The sequence below is a fragment of the Fukomys damarensis genome, unplaced genomic scaffold, assembly GCF_012274545.1.
Source record: "Fukomys damarensis isolate Sample0158 unplaced genomic scaffold, DMR_v1.0_HiC HiC_scaffold_35, whole genome shotgun sequence".
Taxonomy (NCBI): Eukaryota; Metazoa; Chordata; class Mammalia; order Rodentia; family Bathyergidae; genus Fukomys; species Fukomys damarensis.
This window is the reverse complement of record NW_022900947.1, coordinates 11,717,648-11,742,392: the sequence shown is the minus strand read 5'-3', so window position 1 is coordinate 11,742,392 and position 24,745 is coordinate 11,717,648. Positions and strand designations below refer to the sequence as shown.

At 44.9% G+C, this 24,745-nt stretch overlaps 1 protein-coding gene across 1 annotated transcript in view; it reads left to right on the top strand.

Annotated features, from left to right (window-relative positions):
• Fam184b (family with sequence similarity 184 member B) overlaps positions 1–24,745 on the top strand; it is a 97,131-nt gene that overhangs the window by 35,277 nt on the left and 37,109 nt on the right. Inside the window, exons 2-7 of the mRNA XM_019210265.1 lie at positions 7,847–8,605; positions 9,342–9,477; positions 10,922–11,049; positions 11,604–11,810; positions 18,263–18,373; positions 22,045–22,152. Coding sequence (XP_019065810.1) covers positions 7,847–8,605; positions 9,342–9,477; positions 10,922–11,049; positions 11,604–11,810; positions 18,263–18,373; positions 22,045–22,152 — 1,449 coding nt within the window. The remainder of the gene's footprint in view (positions 1–7,846; positions 8,606–9,341; positions 9,478–10,921; positions 11,050–11,603; positions 11,811–18,262; positions 18,374–22,044; positions 22,153–24,745) is intronic.

The window sequence follows — 24,745 nt, the reverse complement described above, 5'->3', positions numbered from 1 at the left end:
TGAGGAAACTGAGGCCTGCTGAGATTGTATAGCATGGCTGAGATCGTAGCTAGCAAATGGCATCTGGATACTCACATTGTGTGGATTCTGTACAGCAGCAAGAAGGACTGGCACTTAATGTGGTGTACAGTCCACAGTAGAGTCTCTTCACTGTTACACTTCTCTGTTCATGCAGGTTTCCCTTCAGGGACTCTGCTCTGGTGACTCTCCTTTGGGAAATTCTGTGCTTTTAATCTCTCGCCACCCCTTACATAGTCCTTCTTCCCTCCAACAGTAGACATCTGAGTGCTTGAGGAGCTAAAAAATACATAAACTGAGATCTTATTCTTAGAAACCTCCCATTCCAGTTCAACTTCCAGCACTCAAATGTTAATACTATGATATAAAAAGGCTATAGCAGTTTTTATTTTAAAAAAACATTTGTGAATAGTAATTTTATTTGGCTTACAGTTGTGGAAGTCCAAGAGTAGGGCCCTGGCAGGTGGCAAGGCCTTCGCACTGCATCATAACATGGCCAAAGGAAGTGTGTTTGAGACAGAGGACATGAGACAAACTCGTCTTTTATATCAGTTACTCACTCCTGTAATAACCCACTCCAACAGCTTCTTCTAAATGGCCCAACGTGTCCTGAGAAGATACGTGAATGCCATACATAATGTTGTCATCTACAGGGAGCTGCTGTGGTTCCGATGGGCATCTCTCCACAATTCATGTTGAAATTGACCCCCGAGGAGGTACTGCTAAAAGGAGGGCCTTCACAGGACGACTAGGTCATCAGGGCTCCACCCTCATGAATGGGCTTAGTGGCCTCATTAAAGGGCTCGAGATAGTCTATTTTGCCCTTTTTACCCTCCTTCTGTGCGAGGATACAGTGTTTGTAATTCCTGCCAAGTGAGGACACAACAACAAGGCACCATCCTGGCAGCAGAGAATGAGCTCTTACCAGACACTAAATTTGCCAACACTTTGTCTTGGACTTTCCAGACTCCAACACTGTGAAATAAATTTCTATTATGTATAAATAATGCACAGACTAAGGCAGGAGCTAGGGGATACTTTATAAAGGAAATGAAATTCCTTACATCTTTCCTTAGTTGTTTCAAGTACAGATCGTTTACTTTGAGTTGTACCATTTTTCTTCCAGCTTGGAGGCAGGGAAGCTGGGACTCCAGCTTTGGAGCTCAAGCTCTTAATTATTGCTCCTACAAAAAACAAGAGAAAATACTCTACACTGGGAGAGCAGGAGTGGGCTAGGATTTAGGGTTGGGGTCCTAAAATATGGTGGAGAATTGATATCACCCATCTGGGGAAAAGGAACAAAGAATAATTATGAAAAATCAATTATGTGGTATCAGCATGGGTTATACAGATGAGGTCAGAAATCGAAGTTTGAGTTAGTAGTATTTGACAAGGGCTATGCTGGCTGGGTTGATATGGTGTTGAGACTACAAAGGATATGAGGCTAGAGATGAAGGAGGCCAGGAGCTTGAAGATGTCAATAAGAAAGTAGTTGAAATGGTTGACCATAGCTTCTCTCTCGTAAGAAAGGAAAGAATCTGGAAGACGGATCATTGGATTAGGAGAAGAAAGAAATGTAAAATCACAGAATACAGCAAGAGGAAGGAAACCCTCTGGAAAAAGAAGATGTGACACTAGGCAAGTGTCTCTATGGAGGAGTCCCAGGACTGTCCTTGCCCTGGTCACAGTCATGAATATTCACACAAATCTCATGTTGTACAGAAAGACAAGTTTGATGCTTGTGAATGTTCTCAAAATTCTTCCAGCTACTTTTGTGACACAAAATGGCATGTCATCCTCCTCCTACAATTTTAGTACATGTGCTGTCGAAGCAAGCACTCATCCTCCTTCTACAAAGAGAAGAGGCAGCTCTTTCAATTCCTCCTGAATATCCTATACTAATTATGAAGACTTGAACTTCCCAAGGCCAAGCTCTCACATTTCACTATTATATTTCAATGTTACACTTTTTTGAGGGGTGGGGTGGGGTACTGCAGATCAAACTCAGGACCTTGTGATTGCAAGGCAGGCGCAGTGCCGCTGAGCTAAATCCTGGCCCCTCAATGTTACACTATGGCAGTGGTGTGAAAACTAATCTTGACTATCAATTTGGTTGCACTGAGAAATACCTATTGTAAATTGCAAAACACACTTCTGGGTGTCCCTGTAAGGGGGTTTCAGAGATGATTGCTATGTGGGATAGCAAAATGATGAAAGAGACCTGCCCTGAACGTGGCCTGTGCCATCCAACAGGGTGGAAGCCTGCAATTCACAAAAGTGGAAGAGTCCCACCAGCACAGGTTCTCTGGGGCTTTCACTTTCTGCTTTTCAGCTGCCTTGAGGTAAGCAGCTTTGCTGCACCAGACCATTCTGCTCCACCTCAGGACCTTAGCTATGGAACCAGCTGACCATGAACTGAACCTTCTGAAACTGTGACCCAAAACAAACTTTTTCCCTTTAGATTGCTTTTCTCAGGTATTTTGGCACAGCAGTGGAAAGTAGGTAACACAATTTATAAGCAAACAGTAGACCTCAGGTTTGCTGAAGGAAAATAATACAGAAAGCTTTCTTAATAATGATGAAATAAGAAACATATTAGTAATTTTCCACAAAAATAACTTTAAATCTGACAGTAGGGAACAGGGAAATAAATCATGGCAATCTAATACAATGACATCTCAAGCAATCAAAAATAAAAATGAGAAATTTATGTAGAGAAATGGCATGCGATGTAAAATCTATTGTTTAAAAATAAAGGTTCAAATGAATGTGTATGTGTATAAAAGAGGGCGTGGGATATAATATAAGATATAATACAAAATATTATAATAAACTTTCTTGCTTATGCATACACCATCCCTAAAAGTATGTATGAATAACTTCCTGGGTAAGGAGTGTAGGGAAAAGGAAGGCAGAAGATAGTGAGTCTGGCACTCTTAGAAAACCGGGAGCTATGTAACCATTTCTCAGCTTAACAGCAGTTTGGGCAGACACTGGTGAGGGCTGTTTTGGGACTTTGGCTGCAGGACATCACAACTAAACTTGGAAATGCTGAAATACCCTTAAACATTGCATACCCACAACATATGCTCGCTTCCTCCAGCCTGAAATCTGGTCCTGTGTTAATCTAAGAGTGAGCGCCTAGAAAGAATTTTCACATGACAGGTAGGACTCCTGTGAGCATACTTTAAATAGGTGAGGCCCTTAGCACCCCCAGCCAGGGGATTTGGTTGCTACTCAAACAGGAGTGACGTTTAGGTTCATTCTTTCACCAAATGCTTGGATAGCATCCGGATATATTAGATCTAAATTCTCTACTCTACACTTGTAGGAACTCCATACTCTGCGATCACTAACAACATCAGTATATGGTTTTTTAAAAATTTAATGAAATCACTAATACCAGATTATATTGAATAATCTTTTCAAGAATATTTTGCTCTTCACTGTGAAAAACACCCATTATAAGATTTACCTCATTTCACTACCTTGATTTTTGTTTGTTTGTTTGGTTTTTGGTTTTTTTGGTTTTTTGAGACAGGGTCTCACTATGTAGTTGAGACTGACCTGGAACTCACTATGTAGCCCAGGCTGGTCTCGAACTCACAGCGATCCTCCTGCCTCAGCCTCCCGACTGCTGGGATTACAGGTGTACGCCACCACGCCCGCTACAACCTTGATTGTTGAAGAGAAAAAAAAAAATCGGTCTTCTATCAGTTTGGATATTAGGTGTGCAGAAAAGAGTTAAGATAGCAGGCCTGAGAAGGCTTGTTTTTAGACTGGATTGTTTGCAGAACTGACTCTCGTTTAGCATCTGAAAAATCCAATTTCCTGAGATATCCCACTATTTAAACTGATAGCAACTGCTTACAATTCTTAAATGTTTGTGCAATCAACGTAGTTAGCACTGAAGACCTGCTTTCTTTCCTTCTGAGAGTTCAAGACTTTGGAAACTGCCAGTAGAAGCTGATTTGAATGCAAACACTTTAAAGACTTCTTTGCTAGACACATTTTAGGTGTTGTCACAACTCCTCACAAGGTGAATTACCTCCCCCAATGGGGACCCTTGGGTGCTTGCTCCTGGCTTGTCTTCCAGATTTCATCCGTGTGCCTTTTCCCTTCCTTAGCTAACTTTGCTTTGTGTCCCTTGCTTTAAAGAATCACAGCCTTGAGTATGACTTTTGCTGAGCCCTGTGTATTCCATAATGAATCACCAAGCCTGGGTGTGGTCTCAGGACTCTAACACATTAGTGTAAAGGGTAGATACTGTAAGAGACAAGTACTAGGAGACGAGGGTCTCAATGCAGTGGTTTATTTCTGGCTCGTGTAAAGGTATCATCTCCAGTGTTTCCTGTGGGTGGGTGGCTGTACTTAGTTATACAGGTCTCACATACCTTCCATCTTGGACTTCATCTTCCTGCAGTGGTTTATTTCTGGCTCGTGTAAAGGTATCATCTCCAGTGTTTCCTGTGGGTGGGTGGCTCTACTTAGTTATACAGGTCTCACATACCTTCCATCTTGGACTTCATCTTCCTCTAAGTCTTCTGAATCTTCTCCAGATTCTGCAGATAGTAAAAGAGACGATGAGAAAAAATACTTTCTTCTTTTCCTTTCTTCAATACTGGGAATTGAACCCAGGGCCTTCACACTTAAGTGATCCTCCTGCCTCAGCCTCCTAGAGTACTGGTATTACAGACATATGCCACCACTCCTGGCACATAGCCTCTTCTTAACTTTAGCACCCACATTGGCCCCAAGGTGACACACATCACTTGATGTACCCAAATTCCATTGCTGACTCCTAGGCATATGGTCCCACTTAACTGCAAGGGGCTAGAAAATGTGATCTCTGCTCCGTGGCCACTCCCTGCAATAACTGTGGATGACCCGTAGCAACTCCATAATTACATCCTTGTTATAAAACCACTGTGCACTCAGCTTCCTACCTGGTGTCAAGGAGGAACACACAGAAGCAAGGTTGTTCTTGCATATGTGGAGATCGACATGGAAAAGCAGATTGCTCACCTCAAGGTTGAGGAGGCAAGGCTCATTTTTTTCAGGAAGTTGTCTCATCAGACCCTTTCCTCTGTTTCTATAGTAACTGATGCCAAATCCTCTGATAGCATTTATCACAGTGCATTGAAATTTGCCATTTTCTTGTCTGACTCTTCCGCTGAATTCTATTTTTGATGACACAAATTCAGGTGGCTCAGTGCCCAGCATGGAACCTGGGCCATCCAAGATGTGCTGTGAATCCTGAATGAATGGCTCACTGTCAGTGAGATGCAGCGTGGCCCATGAAGTGAGCATGTACTGCGCAGCTAATCTCTGACTTTCTCTGAAACTCAATTTCTCATTCTTAAAATAGGAAGAAAAAAAAACTAATTTTGCAGAATTGCCATGGGAATTTTCTGAAATTATAAATGAGTGTGTAGCACCTGTCCCTATGCTGGGCACACAGAGTCTATAAATAGTTTTTGTTATTAACACAGATCACAGCCAACGAGGTGCTGATTTCGATGTCACTTATTCCAGATCCAGACTAGAAACTGCTAGAAGTGGCCAAATCCTGTGCACGGTGGTGAGAGGGACAAGATGTAAAGACAGAAACTGCATCTCACTGTGGAGTCTCTCTGGGAGTGGGAAGGGATTTCTCCCCTTGTCCTTGACTCACAGAAAGTTGGATTCATGATTCCACAGACGGTGCTCACTCTCTCCAGGTTCCGCAGAGACCAGGCTCATCTCACACTTCGACAGCTATGCTCTCCAAGAGAAAGCTCTGAGTCTTTCACTTCCCTACTAAGACATCTCCTGTGCGTGTCCACCTTGAGCTAGGCAGCAAGGATGTAAAGTGACCCATAGGGACCAAGCTTCTCTGTCACAGAACTTACATTTGGGGGGATAAGATGGACAATAAACCAGGCATTAGACCATAGACATTGAAAAATACGACCTTAGGTGGTGTCCTGGATATAGTTACTCTTTCTTCAAGGTCTGCATTCCCTAAGTGAACTGCTGTTAAATCTGTTGTTTGTACCTCCTCTGCTAGCGCCATTTGGACTTCAGTAATCATTTTGTAATTACGCACATGTATACATGTATGCACATACACTCTAAACTTCTTCTCCTATATCCTTTTTGATTGGTCTATTCTCTATTTAATAATTATCTAAGGTTTGCAACTATTTTTCACTGGGGTCCCGTTATGTTTCCCAGGCTGGTCTCAAACTTGTGAGCTCAAGCAATCTTCCCGCCTCAGCCTCGCAAGCAGCTGGGATTAAAGGTGTGTGCCACTGTGTCCAGGTTCAACTTTTTTTTTTTAACACAGTGGAAACTTTTGTTTTTTCTAAGCTGTATGTTAAGGGAGCCTCAGCATAAACACTATTTTTCTCTGGAGGAAGAGGAGGTCCCCACTTGGTAAACCTCCAAGGAACTCAAGTTTATGGTTTGGAAACCAGAGATGAGGCAGTAGGAGGAATCTGACAGTGACATTATAGGCGAGTACAGTGCATTGACTCATGAATCAGAAACCCCCTGCAACCCAACAAGTGCTGCCTTGCAGTACAGACTCCTCACTTCCCTTCCTAAAAGCCAGTTCCCAACCCCTCTCCTCCAGCCCCATGCCTCCCCTCCCTCCTGTCCAGCTCAGCACAGTTACTTGGTGTCCTTACTTCGGTCTTTGTTGGCAACGTAGAAACCACCTTCTCACCTCTACAAGCAGATGACTCCCTCCTGCTCCTGTACGAGTACCGTGTGCCTGTTCCCACCTCTCCCTTCCCTCCTTCTCCTGAGGAGGACCCATCTCCATGGGCTACTCTTCTTAGGGAACTTAATCCTTTATTACCCCTTGATATTCCGGGAGCTTCAACCTCTGGATTCTCCCTGGTAGGGGTGTCAGTCTCTCCTGTCTTCGTACAGCTGTGTTCTTGAATCTCATCAAGCAAAACTTTCCTGATTCTGTCTCCTCATCTCTAGCCCGGGCTTTCTTCTCTGAGCTCCAGACATTTATCTGTTTGCCCTGGTGCCTTCTCCACAAGGACGCCTAGCAGCATTCGGCAGTCTGCACATCTGAAGAGAGTTCTGTTTTCTTCTCCAGACATAATCTCCCTGCAGTTCCCCATTCAGAACCTCCTGGGAGTCCTTCCTGACCCCTGGGCTTCCCACTTTGTTCCGGTCTCCCTTCATCCTATCCACGCCACAAACAGAACATCTTCCTTTTGTTTTACGAGTACAAAGGGAGGACATCCTTGTCATTCTCCTGATCTTCTGAGGAAAGCGTTCAGTCTTTTGAACTGGAATGTGATATTAATGGTGATGTTCCCTGGAGGTGCTCTGGTGGGTTGAGAGGTGCTCTTGTTGAGTGTCTTCATCATGAAAGGATGTTGAGTTTTCTCTAATGTTTCTTTTAAATCTATTGAGCGTATGACGGGATTCAATTTTCTAACGTTTTATTGGGTTTCTGCATGGTAAGTGTTCTTTTTGAACAAGCTGAGATCACATCACAGCCCTGCTTGAAAACTCCTCGCTGTATTCCTGCTGCACTCTGGAGGTCCCCGCAGCTCGGCCAGAGATCCCCTTGTGGGACGCTGTGCAGTGCCACTCACTCCTTAGCCTTGCTGGAGCCACCTCTGTCCCACTTCCCACTCTCTCACTACTTCTCCCAAGAACTGTTTCTAATAAATCATGCCACCCGCGTCTTCTTCTCAGGCTTGCTTGTGGGGAAGTTGGAAGTTCTCCTCCAGTGAAGGCGAAGGAGCGCCTCTGGGCACAGCACCCTCACACACACCCAGCCTCTTTGCCTAACCTGTCCCTGTGGGTTTTCCTGCAGGTGATTTACGCCCTGAACACCCGCCAGGATGAGGCCGAGGCCAGCATGGAGGTGCTCCGGGAAGCGCACCAGGAGGAGCTCCAGAGCGTGGTGGCTGAGACCAAAGCCAGGCTCCTGCAGGACCAGGGCCGCCCCAAGGATGACGAGGAGGGCCTGCTCCGGCAAATCCAGGCCCTGGAGAGCGCCCTGGAGCTGCAGAAGAAGCTGACCCAGGAGGCCCTCGCTGAGTCGGCTGCGCGCAGGCTGGAGACCAAAGAGAGAGAGCTGAGGGTGGAGGCCGAGCACGCAGAGCGGGTGCTGATGCTGTCCAAGGAGATGCTGGAGCTCAAGGCTGACTACGAGAACAGGCTGCGGCACCTGGCGAGCCATGACGGTTCCCCATGGGGCCAGCTTTCCCAGGAGAGCCCGGAAGCCAAGCCAGAGTCTGGCCAGATCCCAGAGATGCAGGAGGTGCTGCTGGAGGTGGAGCGGCTGCGGGCAGAGAACCAGCAGCTGAGCCAGGACTACGCCCGCAAGGCTGAGGAGCTGCAAGCCACCTACGAGCGGGAAAATGAGGCCATCCGGCAGGCCATGCAGCAGTCTGTGAGCCAGGCCCTGTGGCAGTGGCAGGAGAAGGAGAGCGACCTCCGCAAAAACTTCCAGGGGCAGGAGTCAGCCCTGCAGGCCCAGGTCAGGAAGCTGGAAGGGGACCTGGAACACAGGGGGCGCAAGATCAGTGATCTGAAGAAATATGCCCAGAAGCTGAAGGAAAAGAGCCAGGTAAAGCCACACCTCCCCGTGGGGGAAGTAGGCAGGGCCGCTAAGGCTGGATACCTACTATGTGTCAGGCAGGCACTGTGCTATATACTTGACTTCTACCAGTGTATCACTGTCTCCATCGAGTTCAGCTACACTCATTCAGCCAATATCTACTAAACACTGTGTTCCAGGTCCTCGGCTATCAGAAGGGGCTGCATGGTAAGCTAGACTTGGCCCTCACCTCAGTGAACTTAGAGATTTACAGTTTACAGATGACAAATTCAGGGATATAAAGACAGGCCTAGCTGGGCACACGAGAAAAGATTTGGGGCTCAGTTCAGCCTAATTCTAAGTCTGTGTTGATTCTGTAACAACTCTCCTGAAAGTCCTTGGACCTTTGTGTGCAAAGGGCAGGGCCACCCATGAGTGAGTTATATGAGTTCTACAGAAGCACAGAACCCCATCGCTGAAAGTAGCAGCAGCTAAAAATTCTCTCTGAGCACTTTTTTTTTTTCTCTGCCAAACACTATCTCATTGAATCCTCCTCACTAGGGAAGGGATAAGTGCCTTGCCCGGGGCCATGCAGCCAATCAGGAAATGCACTGGATTGATGAACCATGAGCCACTAGTTCCGGGGACTCAGGGCTCCTGTCGAGGGCCTGCCCACCTCCAGATCTGATGGCTGGCTGTTCAGTGCATATGGCTGCTCTCTATTCAGAGCCATAAGCAGAGAACTGAGGCCCTTCCTGTCATTTAGGACCTGGATGTGCAGCTGAGGGAAGCTCGGCAGGAGAATTCAGAGCTGAAGAGCACTGCCAAAAAACTTGGGGAGAAGCTGGCTGTTGCCAAAGACAGACTGATGCTACAGGAGTGTCATATGACACAGAAAACAGGTGAGATGCCCAGAACAGGTCCTTAAAGCTGAACGGTTAGCTTCCAGGATGGCCTGGTGCTTCTGCAGCCTTGAGACTATAAGGAGGACCAAGAGGATGGGCAGCGCTGTTGTATGTCACCTGCCAAGTGGGTGAGTCCAATCCCTGTGGGGCACAGGTGAGCTTTCACCTGTCACCTAGACCTGCTCATCTGGAGCTGGCATGGTCAGACAACGAGAAAGTGTGACGCAAAGCCAGGTGTGTGGCACATGCCTCTAATGCCAGCCTCTGGGGAGCTGAGACAGGCCCAGCCTGGCAACTTAGTAAGACCCTGTTACAGATTTTTAAAAAATAAAAATAAAAGGGCTGGAGATAAAACTCGGTGCAAAAGTCCTGAGCTTAATCCTCAGTGCCACAACAACAAAGGTATGATCAGAAAGGACCCCTTGCCCCCAATCATTTCCCTGCCAGGCCTGCATTTCTCAGCATTGGCTTTTCCCTCTACATCTTTAAATAGGGCTTTGTAATTTTAGGATCATTTCACCCACTTTATTAGGTTTTCTCCATAATTCTGTGCAATCGGTATGGTCATGCTCCCATGTTACAGATAAATAAATGAGACTGAGAAAGGATAGTGACCAGTTTCATGTCAGCCAGACGGTTGACAATAAAGCTGGTTTGTATATCTAAGAATGTCTGACTCCAAGTGCCGTCCACTAGGCTCCCTGAACACAAAGTTCCTGAAATACCCACTGGGTGGCCAGCTCAAAGACAAAGGCAAAAACATGGGCTCTGACATCTGGGAGCTTACAGGACTGTTACACTACAGCCCCAGGCATACTGTGGTATCTGGGGATGGCCCAGGCAACAGGGCAATGATACTTCACTTCTGGGGAAATCATCTTTTCATGGGCTGGAAAGGTGAGGAGAATAGATTTGAGTTTGAACTAGAAGGGAATTGAGAGTGTAGAACAACAGTCTTCAAAAACATGGCATGAGTGGGCTGGGGATTTAGCTCAGTGTTTCTGCCACCTACCTCTCAAGCACAATGTCCTGAGTTCCAGCCCCAGTACCAAAAAGCAAAACAAAACAAAAATGGCATGAGTACCTCTGGAAAGAGGAAAAGAAAAAGTAGTGATTCTATTTACACTGATTTTTTTTCTCATCCTTTAAATTCCAATGGATGTACATATGCTGGGAAATATGCTCTTTTAATCTATATGAAGTGCAACCAAAAAACTGGAGTTTACAAGGGGAGAGCACAGCAGTTATTTAAGCTCAGGATGCTGCTTGAGCAGTCACTGTGGTGATCACACTTGAGGACCAGCAGGCCACAGAGCAGGGAGGACACGAGCAGTGGTAGAATAGTTGCATGCATGGCAGAATGGGGACCTGGCTGCCGAAGGCCTTGAACATGAGGCCAAGGCCAAGAACACCTCAAATGATGTTGAAACTTATGTTGCAGATGACATGAAGACTGAGAATGACATCCTAAGGGAAGCAAATGACTTGGAAGCCCGCAGTCTTCGTCCTCAGCAGGACCAAAGCCTTCCCAAGGAGCCTCCCAGCACGAAGGGTGGCACAGATACACAGGTAGTACCTGACCAGCCAGAGGACAGAGAAGGCACAGGGCGCTTTACCAAATGAGCTTCAGGGAGGGATCATTCCCCAGACACAAGGGATTCCAAGTAGCTGGAATCCTTAGGTCTAATGATTTCAAAACAAGATGAATCCAAAGTGGAGTTCCAGCCAGCTTCCTGCCAGTTCCATGCCATTTGAAACTAGGCGAATATAAGCAGAATTTGCCCTATTTTCTATGCCATCTCCTAGGAAACTAGAAATCGCTTAAAGGCCTACTACATATCCTCAGTCAAAACAAACAAAGCAGCCTTTAGAAATGACTGTAGTATGCACTGGAACATCTGATCGTGTGATGATAAATACATCACTCCAAAGAGCCCTCTTCCAATGACAGATAAGGTCTCTTATAAATAACCAACTATATACTCTTATAAAATGTATCGCACCTTCTGATAACTGCTGTAAAATCAATATATAAATGTTGTAAGAGTTGCATAAAACAGGAGTGGTGAGTCCCTGAACCTCACCCCTTCTCAGCAGTTTTACAAGTTCTTGATTTTTTATAGACCAAAGAAGAGGCAAATGTCGAGACAGAATATATGAAGCAACAGTTTGAAGAAGACCTTCATAGGATCAGGCGTCAGACTGAAGAGGAGAAGAAACACCTCCAAGACCAGCTCCTGAAGCGCCTGGAAGACTTGGTAAAGAAGCACACGATGGAAATCAAGTCTGTGCGCTCCTCCGTGGAGGCTGAACGAAAGAAGCTGCAGAAGGTGAGACCTGTGTTCACGCAGACAGTGGTGGCTCTCTCCTTTCTCTTACCTCCTTCTCTTCTTATTTCCTGTTTCCACGTCCAATTACTGTGCTCCTGCTTGTGTGCATATCTAAGCTGTTTCTCCTAGGACACCCAGTTGAAGGACCCAGTACTGCCCAGAGAGACTGTGGGCCTTCTGCAGGAGACGGGGGATACCCTAAAGACTATGAGATACCCATAAGGGCCCTGATGATGAGGAGTTGAATTGTGTCAAAGGAGCCTGTAATTTTGGGAAGTTCGATTCTGTTCCCTCAGCAAAAACAAAAACAGTCTCACCAGCTGATAACTCAGGCCTGGAACACTGCCTGGATCCAAATCCCCCTGCACCATCCTCAGCAAGTTACTTAACGTGGATCCGCAGGGCAGGGAAGGAAGGCCTGGGCCTCGAGTTGCTCATTTTGTAAGAGGACTCATTTTGTCTGACTGTCCATGATAATAACAGCACATCCAGAGTAGTGCGAGAATTAAATGAGGGCATCCATGTGAAAACAAAAACAAAACCAAGGCCTGCCTGGGTCGCGATGGCTATGGATAGATTGAGGTAATCAAGGATCCCACGTTAGGGAAGTCTCTGGTGTCTGCGTGCTGTTCCCATCTTCCAGCAGGGGGGCGACTGTCTGCAGAGAAGACCTTTGAAGCCACATCTTCTGTTTGCTGGGAAAAGCAGAAACATATGTGAAGATTTTAGGAAAAGAATGAAGTATAAATCAATGTGATTGTCAATGTGAGTGGATGATTTGTTTAACGATTATGAAAAACCGCTTTATAATTCAATATTATTAAGTAGTGTACCAGCATTGAATGCTCTCTGAGAGATAACCATAGTTCACCGCAGGATAGTTTTGTGTGGTAGGTGTGGGTAAAGAGTACTCAATAAATATGTACTGAATAAATATAGGAACTTATGAAAGACTTGAACTAATCCTGGGCCTAAGTCTTGACTCTTCCACAAGCTGTGTGACTACGGCCAGATCACCTAAGCTCTCTGAAGCCTGAATTCTAAAATAGATGCAAATACTATGAAGGCTTATTATGCAGATTAAGAATATTACAGGTGAGGCCTTAGCTCAGTGAACAGCATGTAGTGCAGGTCCAAGTGACTCATTAGTTACTATGGGGTTTGAGTGACTTCGTGGGAAATTAAAATTCTGCATAGCTCCCTTTACCCTTAATCCTAGTTCTTACACGCGCATCGAATCCTCTAACGGTATTACAAGATGCGTGTTCATATTTAGTTTTAGAGATGAGGAAACTGAGGTTTGAAGATGTGCTGTCTGCAGTCGTGCTGTTCAAATTCCGCAGGTAGTCCCCATCCCAAGGTGAGCAGCTGTATGGAAAGCATTTTTCTCTCTGGAAGCTGCAACTGGTTGTCCAGATCCCGTCTTCAGACAAACGACTAATGTTATCTCCATCCCCATTCATAAGCAGCAAGAGACAGTCATGCTCCCTGGTTACCGGTTGTCCTGGTAACCTGATGGCACATCTGACTCGGTGCACAAATCCCACTCCAGCTTTAATCAAGGGCTGTGAGTCTATGTGGGAAAACAATGGTGCAGAAGCAAATCATCTTTACTTCCTGGTTTTTGTTTGTGTTTCACTTTGTTCACGTCTAGACACTGGGTCTATAAATTAGACATGCAGATTAGGGGAAGATAAAGCCTTGAAGGTGTGTGGACTAAAATTAGACACTGCCCCCCCATCGAGTTAGGAGTACTCTATTTCTTTGGCCCTAGGTGTGAATATATTTCGTATCCTAGGAGACACACTACAGGAAGTGGGCTGAAGTTGGCCTTTCTTGAGCATAGGATTAAGTGGCACTGTCCTTTAATCGTGACCTATGGGAGAGTAGACATTCCGTAACCAGCAGTACATACATTGCTTGCTAGGGAAGGAGTGAGCCCTAGATTGTGCTGCAACACTTCTGCACCCCACATCTCACCTGCACCACTGAAGATCCTTGGTGGCAAGACTCGCAGACCCACTGGGGCAATTTAGACAGAAAGGGAATTTAATACAGGACAGTGAGTGGCTTTCGGAGCACCAGGAATGTGTTGACAGCCACCAAGCCAGTTCTAATGTTCCAAATCCGCTGCAAAATTTATGTAATATCGTCACCTGAGTCTTATGTATGTATTCAGTTTGATTATCTCTACTTTTTAGGAGGGGGCATTCAGGACATTTATGTTGAATATAACATTTCCACCATCTTGCTGTTTTTGCCACTTGCCACCTCTGTTCACCCTTTTACTCTTTCTGTCTGTGATGCATTGTGTATCCTTCCGTATTGCATTCTGTCTCCACTTTTGACTTACTAGTTATGCCTCTTTTTTAGCAGGCGGAGAACTGGTGTTTGCTCTAAGACATACAATGTCTGTATATAAGTTCATCAGTCTTCGTCATCAAATAAAATCGTGTGACCTCACATATGCAAACCTTACAATACTGTTTCCATTTCTCCCTTCCTGCCCTCTGTACATTTGTTGTGACACATTTTACTTTAAACGAGTTATAAATCCCATGGACCATGACAGGGCTTTTCCTTTCAGAACTTTATAGACGTCATTCTGGTTCACACTTTCTTCTAGTGAAAAGCTACCTGCTGCACATAATTTGTTTGCCATGTGCATAATGTGTTCTTCTCTCTGGCTGCTTTGAAGATTTATCTTTGTCATTAATTTTCAGCAGTTTGATTATAATATGCCACGGTATGATTTTTTTGTTCTTTTCTGCTCAAGGATCGTTGAATTTGTAGGTTTGTGGTTTTTATACAAACTGAAGATTGTAAGGCCATTATTTGTAGAATATTTTTCTTTTCTACCCTTCTTCTGGTACTGTCCTAGAAGTCGCTGAGGCTCTATTCATTTATTTTCAGATACTTGTCTCTGTGCTTCAGTGTGAATAGTTTCTATTGCTGTTTTTTTGTTGTTGTTTTGTTTTTGGTTTTTTTTTTTTTTGGTTTTTTGAGCCAACATCTCACGTGTAGCCCAAGCCAGTCTCGAACTCACAGCAATCCTCCTGCCTCGGCCTCCCAAGTGCTGGAATTACAGGCATGTGCCAAAACAGCCAGCTCTGTTGCTGTATCTTTAAGTTCACTCTTCTTTTTTTTCTGCATCATCTACTCTATTTTAAGTCCATTCAGTACAATTTTTCATTTCAGATATATTTTCAGTGCCAAAAAAACTCTATTTTGTTCTTTTTTTATAATTACATTTCTCTTCTCATTAAAGAAATTTTGAGCATATTTACAGTTGCTCTTTTAAAGGCCTGTTTTTTATCATTTTGACATTATTACCTATTGACTAATTTTTCTTTTCATTATGAGTCACATTTTTCTGCTTCTTTGCCTATTTAAGAATCTTTGAATGCTGGACACTGAAATATTAAAAATATGGATTTTGTTATGAGCCTTTGATAACTGAATGTTGTTTTGAGTAGTAGTCAAATTACTTGTAAGTCACTTTCACCTTTCTAAGACTTCTTGTGGAAAAATACCTATATAACATGAAACGTACTGTTTTCTAGACTCATTGTTAACCTTTGTCAAGGAAGGTCTAGAGTAGCATTTTCTCTAGTGCTAATTAAGCCCTACTTCTGAGGTGTGACCCTCCCTTTCTAAAGCCCTGTGTGTTGATTAGCATTAGTGCTTGTATTATTGCTAAAAACTGATTCTGAGTGACATTTTAGGCTTGGTACTAGTTCAATGCACCATGAAACTTATTGCAAATGTGTTGTGAATAAGTGTGTCTCCTTCTTGAAATAAGCTAGCATGTTTTCCCTGAAAGCCCCAACTGAAATCTCTGCTTAGCAACTTTTCATGATTGCTTCGTTGTTGTCCCCTCACAGTGTGCTGTGATTTGAATATGATTTGGGTGTGCCCTCCCCTCCCGCTGAGGCTCATGGAAGCTTGGTCCTCATAATAATTTTGGGAGCTGGAGAGTTGGGTGATTGGGGGCACTACCCTTGGAAGGAACTGATATGGTTCTATCCGGTCCTAGCAGCAGAGTTGTTCAGCTGAGACTTTTAGACTTTTGAATTAATGCTAGAATTAGTAAAAACGTGAGGACTACTTGTATCGAACAGTTGTATTTTGTGTATAAGAAGGAAATTAATATGGGGGAGCTAGCGGTGAAAGACTATGATTTGACCTGCAGTCAGGTTGGAGCTAAATTCCATTCAGAGGCATTGAGAGGGTGGAAATTTAATCTGCTGTTAGAGGCTGGGCCTTTGGGAGGTGACTGGGGTTAGATAAGGTCATGACAGTGGAGTTCCCCTGATCAAATACTGGAGGCTTTTGTAAGAAGAGACAGAGACAGAGAGGGAGAGAGGGCACCCTGGCACACTCTGTGTCTCTTCCTTTGTGATGCCCTTAATGCCCAATGATGTAATGCCATCACCAGATGAGGCCCCTTGACTTAGGACCAGTCCCTGACAAAAATAAACCTCTTTGTTTATAATGTGCCCAGTCAATAGGATTGTGTTACTAGCAACAGAAAACAAAGTAAGACATAGTGGCTCTTTCATGTGTCTTTTCTTAAATTAGCAGTAATTGTGAATAGAGGAAAAAACCAAAAAAAGGTGAGAGCCCTGCGTTTATCTCTCTCAGAGGGATTTCCTCCATGTAAAATGGATGTGAGTAACCTGTTTCCTTGGTGTATGAGAGTTTAGGGAGAAGAAAATTTATGAAAATACTCCGAATTCTATAAATCAGTGGCCTATTCATTGTATTAGCCACTTTTGCATCGCTGGGACAAAATACCTGACAGATCCCACTTACCAGAGAAAAGGTTTATTTTGGCTCATGATCTCAGCAGTCTCAGTGTGTGGTTGACTGGCTCCAAGGCAGAAACATCATGGTAGAAGGCTGCAGCAGAGGAAGGCTGCTCGCCTTATGGCAGCCAGGAAGCAGAGCTGGAGTAAGGGGCTGGGGACAGGACATGCCTTCCAGATCACCCCCTGACCTGAAGACCTCCCTCCCACCAGGCCACCTATTCAGGTTCCCACCAGCTCCCAGTGGTATCAAGCTGGGCACTAAGCTTTCCACGACAGTCCTTTGGGGACTGCAGCAGATGCTGTGTTTTCACGGAGTCCTGCCAGATGTATGCCAGCTCATCCAGAGCTCACTGCACCTCACTACTCCATGGCGTGCTGTTACCGCAGCAGCCTCTCACTCCCTGCCCGCTCTTAGCAGTGAGTCCCCAAAGTAGACCAGCAGCGATCTTGTGAAAATTTGAGCTGCACAGCCTTCGTCTAACTTGTACCACCAAGAGGTGTGAGGCCTTGCACGAGATCCCGCTGATTTAATCTCCTCACTCACTTAGTCCCGTCCCTCACGTCCGTCCAGCCGCAGAGGCCTCTCTGTCTCCAGCCCGTGGCCGTCTCTTGGGAGGTCCTGCACATGTCACGCGACAGACTACGTGGATAGTTTCCCACTGTATGCATGCTTTTACTCCAGAGTTGCTTTTTCTGGAGCACCACTGTAAAAAGATGATCTAAAATGTTAATCTCTCCCCAACACTGCAGAGCCCCCTTTCCTGCTTGACTATTTCTCCGTCCAGTATCATGTTTACTTTACTGTATTTACTGATTTTGCTTTTTTTTCCCCTACTGAAATTTGAGCTCTTGGCATGTAAGAATTTTGTTTCTTTTTTTATCCTCAGCTTCAAAATAAGTGGCACATGGTAAGGCTCCGTACATATTTTCTGAATGAATGATACATCTACCCGAAGCTATGCTAGCAGGAATAGGTTATCTTCTTCTCTCCTCTAAATACTGACACAATTTCTGCAGAAACTAAACCACATCAAAAAGGCTGCGCGCCGGTCATCGTAATCTTAATGGTATCATTTATCGAATCTTCACTGTGCACCCGGACCAAGGCTGGGAGGTTCGAAAATGTGCTCAAGATGACAAAGCTGAGAGGAGGCCATGTCATTCACGTGGTGCCTTCACAGGGACCTGCTGTGCACCGAGGCTCCCAGGCTGTGGGCAGGGACCTGGAGGAATCCACCCTTCAAACCCCATCGGACTAACGCGTGGGTCCCGCTGAGGAGAGATGTTGTTTTGTTTTTAATATTTCACTGCATCAGAGTATGTAGTGGCCTTTTTCCTCATAAGACGATGTAGTATTTTTTACTTATGAGATACTAGAATTGTATTAGTAGTGAACATTGCATTCTTTATTTGACACCAGAAGATTTAGAGGCAAGGGTCTGCTCCATTGAAGCCCATATTGTATGAATTTAATGCTTGTTTTCCTTTGACCTTCTTGTGTATTTCTGATTCATGTTTTCTGGCAGTGTTTTTGCCTCTCGCAGCCTTCTTCAATCCCCTTTGGGAGTGAGGCAGGGTGTGAATACCTAGGTGTCCCGCTTTTGTGCCTCGCATGGCTAATACTTCCACTTATCACTTTAGGAAGTAGAGGTGCAGCTGGAGGAAGTAAAGAAGAAATCAGAAAAGGAAATAAGGCAGCTGGAAGAAGAGAAGTCAGCCCTAAACGTGCAGCTTCAGAGTTCTCTGCTTGAGGTAAACCCCCCGCGATACGACATTTGGGGATGACATTTGGGACCTTCTGGCTGACAGGCTGAAGCCTCCGCCTCCTTGCACCCCAGGAACAAAGACTAGGGTGCTCAGCCAGCCCGGAAGCTATCTTACAGGGCATACATTTATCTTGAAGCAATAGAGAACCTGATTTATAGGCTTAAACAAAGAGGCCTTTACTGTCTCACATAAAAGAAGGATGCAGGGACAGCTGGTGTTGATTGTGTGGCTGAAAGATATTGGAATTGTCAGTCTGCAATCTTTCCTGCTTTATCACTTTTGTGGGCCTAAAGCATCTCTGTCTCCCTGGGCCCTCCTTTTACTTAAAATAAAATACACACACACACGTTTTATGACAGTGTTGATGGAATAATAAATGTAACCCAGACTGTGTTTTTTCTTCTGATGTTAAAAGAAGTGGAAACATTTTCACAGGCCCTTAAAAGTATTGAAGGCCAGCAAGGGTGGAACACACCTGTAACCCCAGCTACTCAGGTTCTTAAGTTTGAGGCCAGCATGGGTAACTTAGCAAGACTGTGTCTCAAAATAAAATTAAAAGATCTGAGGATGTAGCTCAGTGGTAGAGTGCGCTTGGGTTCAATCCTCAGTACTAATAAATAAATAAATAAAATTTAAAAGTATTGAAGAACTAGTGTAAGAATTTAGAGACAAGGTTGTTGAGAGCCATTTTTGATCCTGATAAAACCAAAAATACGAAGAGGTTTTCTTCCTTTCCCTGCCCCTTTTCACACCTTCCGGAGAAGACTTGTGTTTCCCACTGGACCCAGGAACACATGAAATTGGTTTTTATTCCTCGCTAAGGTGCACCACAACTCCTGAGGACTTTCTTTTTCAGTGCCGGGCAATGAACTCCAGGCCTCACACATGTTAGACAAGTGCGGTACCACTGAGCTACACCACCAGCTTCAGGGGACTTTTAAACATACAGAAGCCAGGCACAGAACAGTGTCAGCTGTCCAGAAATACATATCCATGGAGAGCCGTGCCAACAGTGCATGAGTGTGCTAGGCCAGAACCTGGACCCATGGTTATTTCTGGAAGGGAGAGAGCTCGGTGGATGAGGAAGAGGTGTAAAGGGCTGTAGCCCTATTTGTGATGCTATTTCTGTGGCTAAACATTGAGTAAACAGGTATCGATTATATTTTTCTCTAACCTGTTTTCTACTTCTGAAATTATCATAAAAGTCAAAGGCGGTGAGCACACTGTGCCTGAAACTTAATCCGTCAGGGACCAGAGGTGGGTGTTGTGAGAAGCCCTGTACTGGAGGAAAGGAGCCCATTTCTCACCTTCTTCCTCCCTCCCTCCGGTTCCTTCCTTGCTCCTCCTTTGCCTTCTCCCTTCCGGTTGAGCCGTGCCACCGGCCTCCACATTGTACCCGGACTGCTCTGCAAGCCTCAGCGGGCCTCATGGATGTGTCTGAGGCCAGCCTAGTTATTCTTCTGGTGTGGATGCCTGGATCACATCACAGAAACTTGACTATGTCTATCACTTAGAATCCCTCTTTAAAAATAAAAATCATTTCCCTTTGTGAAACACTTTTTGCCACCTAAGAAATCTATATTCATACATACTCTTTTAATCCTCACAGTCACCTTACCGTAAAGACACTTATTATTATCTCTAATTTAGAAATGATGGAATGGGGTTAGAGGAAAGGCAAACCACTTCCCCAAAGTCAGACACAAAAGAGAAAATCTGAGACTCAAACCCAGGCAGTGTGGCTCTAAAGACCCACCTTAGCCGCTATGCAGTATGGCCTCTGTTTGCCTCTTTGGTAGATAAGGATCACCCAGGGCTACGGATTGCAAGCCATGACCAAGAGTCTAGCTGTGGATGCAGTGCCTCAGTCTTACTCCTCAGCCTGGCTACCTTTTCCCACACTGAAGGTGCTCGCATCCGCACATTCCCTTGGCGGAGCTGCAGAAGGAAGCCACCCTCGACCGCACTCCCACTGGGTCTCCAGTCCCAACCTGTTCCGTGGTTACATCCACTCGGTTGTCAAGTTCTGTGGGTCCTCTGACCCAAGCCTGTCTCGGTTATTCTTCTCTCTACACCGCCATCTGGGACAAGATGCTCAAGATGGCTCGCCTGGACTCTTACTTCACCCCCTTATAGATGTTACATAAACAATAGCTGTTTGGGCATGGTGGCAACGTGCCTGCAGTCCTAGCTACTTGGGAAGCTGAGACAGGAGGATTGCTTGAGCCCACACCAACCTAGGCAATATAGAAAAAGCCAAAGACAAATGCACAGGACTCCTCAATATTTCACAAACCTTAGCAAGGCACAGTATAAAGAGATTCTAATGATCTTGAAATAGTTCATTCTCAAATATTCCTTGTGTAAAGCCAAGCAGATGCTAGATGGCCTTGCTATTTCTCTGAGATGTTACCCACATCTTGCACGAGTTGTCTCGAGTTGTCTCCCTGCATCTGCACTCTCTCTAGGATGGTAAATTCCAGAACTCAGGTTCTAAAACCTAAATCTCCTCAAGGCCTCACTCCTCCTTCCCTAAACTCTAACCCTGTGTGTTTTCCGATTTAGACTCAACCTAACTTGCCACCATCGCTCCCCAAGACTCTGCCCTCTCTGTCCACTCCTTCATGCTGAACCTTCCCTGTGTGCAACCGAGGTTTAGTCTTCCCACCCATCCCACCTGCTGGTCTTGCTGCCCAAATCCACTTTTCCACCTTCACCAGTGGCAGACTCCTATTCATCCTTTGTTGACCTGAAAGCTCCCTGGATTCTGAGAGTTTCTGTGCGTGGTATTCACTTCATAGTGGCTGTTTTGAGGGCTAATATTGTAAAGTGCCTTGATCTGTGGCTGACGCAGAGGAAATATGCCATTAACAGTGCTACAGTTTTGTATGTACCTTTACGAAGTGTTGCTATGGTTATGAGCCCCCTCAAAATGATAGGTCTTTCAAGACAAGGGACCATTTTTCTATCCTGCTGTCACTCTGTCCCCTCCCTCTTCCCTCCCTGTACCCAGCTGCTGCCTGAAAAGCATTAGATTTTCTACACATATTTGCTAGCAATGTCCAAGTTTCCTTCATGGTTATTGGCCTCATTCTTTTTCAAGTCTGGAGGGGAAACAGTCTGTTCAAGTGATAAGCTACAAGTAGTTGATTAGTGACAGCCATCATAATTAAAGCTTTATAATTTAATAGCACCTCCCAGCTACTCTTCTCTCAATTCATCCATACGATTCTTAAAATATTTTCATTTTCTTTACCAAATACTTTTTCAAAGGAAATTGAGAAGTATAATACTTCTCTGCCCTAGGCATCTAATAAATTTTGTGTGTTCTTCTCTCTTTTAAAAAAAAGAAATTGAGTTGCCTGCCAGGAATAGCATAAAAAAGCCAGCAAAAGTCACCCTGTGGGTCTATTATAGATATATGCAAATAACTTTGAAATCAAGTGTAGAATAATATAAACCTGCTAAGCTCATAGTTTTCTGGAAAGATTAAGCAACTAGCTAATTAGTGATGGCTTTTCTAGAAGCATGCTTAGAATTGGTCTGATGGGACGCTAGAACAGATTGACCCAGGAGAATTGATTTCCAGATTAATGGCCACATCCAGGAGGCAGGACTTTGTTTTTTTGCCTACTGTTTCTTGTCTTCTGTTTTAGGTTTTAAGACTGGAAGAATTTATCCAAAAACATAAGGTACCTCTCCAAAGAGCTGAGGAAAGACCCCAGGAATTAGACTGCCAGCCCTGCAGCATTCCGGAGACCCAGGTAACCCCCCAGCCTTTTCTGCTTCAGTGAGGGATATTTCTCATCTGTGTTTCAGCACTTCTGCATCCCCAGTGACTCACATTGATGTTAATGGGCCCCTTTACATCCTCCCTCAGCACTGCCAAAGGCCTGGGGAAAAAAAATCACTACAGAATCCATTTGCAAAAACCATGAAGGAAATAGAGTTGTGAGTAATTATCCTCGCCACTTGAAAAAGAAAAGGGCGTGTCAGATTCATCTTCTCTCCTCTGAGAGCAGACTGGCTGACAGATAAAAGGGGCCTTTGATTCTGACCAGCGTTAACCACCACAATGGTGACAGCCCCGGGCACCTCCCTCCACACCCTCACCCCCTTTATGCTCACAGTGGCTGTGGGGGTCCAGCCCCCACTGGTCGAACAGTACCTGAAGGAGAGAGTGAGGGTTGAAAAGGAAAGACACTCTAGGCAGAGTGGAGACAAAAGACTGTCTGCTTTAATTGAGGCAAACTTGGTTATTTATACACATATCATCAGCACATTATCTTGTGTAGATACACAAGAAACATCTGCAGAAAGACATCACAAGAGAATGTTTAGACACCATAATCTTTTACGATTCCTAAGGTCAAAAGGTATTCACATGCACTTTGGGCTGGAATGTGGCTTCATTAAGTTGATAGATTAGCTCCTTGTTAACCACTTCTGGTTTTCTGCATACTATTGTTAGGTGAGAGTTTCAGTCTCCCCACAAGTGGCCCTTCCACGAGGGCTGTCTTTTCAGGGGTCTGGCTCAAGGATGGACAGTGGCTACTCTGTGTCCTGCTCGTGGTAAGCCGTATTACATTCCTAGGACTGCTAGAATCAATATAATCAATTATCACATGTTTGTTGACTTCAACAGCAGAATTATTCTCTCACAGTTCTGGAGATCAGATGTCTGAAATCACGGTATTGGTAGAGTTGCTTCCCTCCACAGGCTCTGAGGGAAAGCCCGTTCCTTCCATGCCTCTCCCAAGCTTCCAGTGGCAACCCTTGGCGCTCTTTGAGTCTTAGATGCGTCACTCCAATCTCTGCCTGTCATCACACGACCTCCTCCGTGTGCCTGGGTCTGCGCATTGCCTTTGTTTAAGGCAGTGACATTAGTCACTGGATTTAGGACTAAACCTAATCAAAAAATGGCTTGGTCTTGACTAATTACATTTGCACACACCGTATTTCCAAGTTGGTATTTGAGTACCCCAGCTTGAATAACCCTTGGATTCCTATTTTTTGATGGCAAAAGCCATTAAAAAAAATCATTGTCTTCAATTTTCTTATTTTATTGCTGCCCCAGATTTTCAGTATGCTTCAGACTCCGGGAGTGAAAACACAATGTAGCTGAGTCTGACTCTTACTATGTCAGCCTCAGTTTCTTTTTCACCCATTTCTGTGCACCTCCATGTCATTAGGAACTGTCATTTTTTTCCTCCCTTGACAGGATTCTTGCAGGGTTTAAGCACTGGTCCTGACAGTAACCCTTATGTCACGCCCCCGTCCCAGGATGACTCCTACTGAACCACATATTCACCAGGGAAATAGGGAGCCATAAATTTAGCAAATGTGGATTTGAATAGAAATTAGCATTTGTATGGGAACTGGTCAGTTATAGGGCACAGTTCACATCTCCAGCTTTGTTGGAGTTTTGGAACAAATCTCTATTGTAGTACTCATTGTACAAAGGATGAAACTCAGGTTCATATTAATTAGGTGACTCTCACACGTCAGTCAGATAAGCAGCAGAGCCAGGATGGAACCACTGGCTCTGAACCCCCACCTCACTGTAAGAGTATCAAGTACCCAGGATGCCTTCCAGATGGAAAAGACCCAGAGGTTAAGGACAGCAGCCCAGGACTCCCTGGGTTTTCCTCTGATACCAGGCTGAGCATTCCCAATGCCCTGTGGAAGCCTGGAGGGGAAGCTAGAAGAGTAGAAGCACTTCTTCAACAGGGCCTGTCCCTCCTGATACAAGCTGTCCCTAACCTTTCCGAAGACTCCTGCCTGAGACACATGCGGATGTCTTCCTTCACCCTCAGTTTCTTAGGAACCAACCTCATGAGCTAACATTCAGGAGAAGAATCCTGCCTTCAGGAACAGCTGACCTTTTCATGGGTTTCCTGCAAGATTTCCCAAAAAAGTTGTTCCTCAGATAGTCAAGTATTTGTCAGGCCCTCAAAGTGACCACAGCAAGATGAATTGGAGTTGTCCAGGTCCACAGTTGAACTTAAACTAAGGTTGTAAAGTAGACACTCAATGCAAATGCAGTTCAGGAAGCTTGCACAGCTGTACTTTTAGGAGTGCACACAAATACATGTAACCTCTAAATATGTTCCAGAACTTCTGAACAAGGGTCTAACAGTCAAGGTCATATTGTGCATGAGCCAGTGCTGTCCCTGCAGCTCAGGGCTTCTCAGCTTCAGCACCTGACTTCTGGACGTGGATAATTCCAGAGGCTTGTGCTGTGCATTGTAGGATGTTTAGCAGCATCTCTGAGCTTATTTTTGAAAGAAATACAGATTTTTCCCACATAAAATTGCAAAAGGAACCTCAATAAATATCAGTTCCATTGGATTCAAC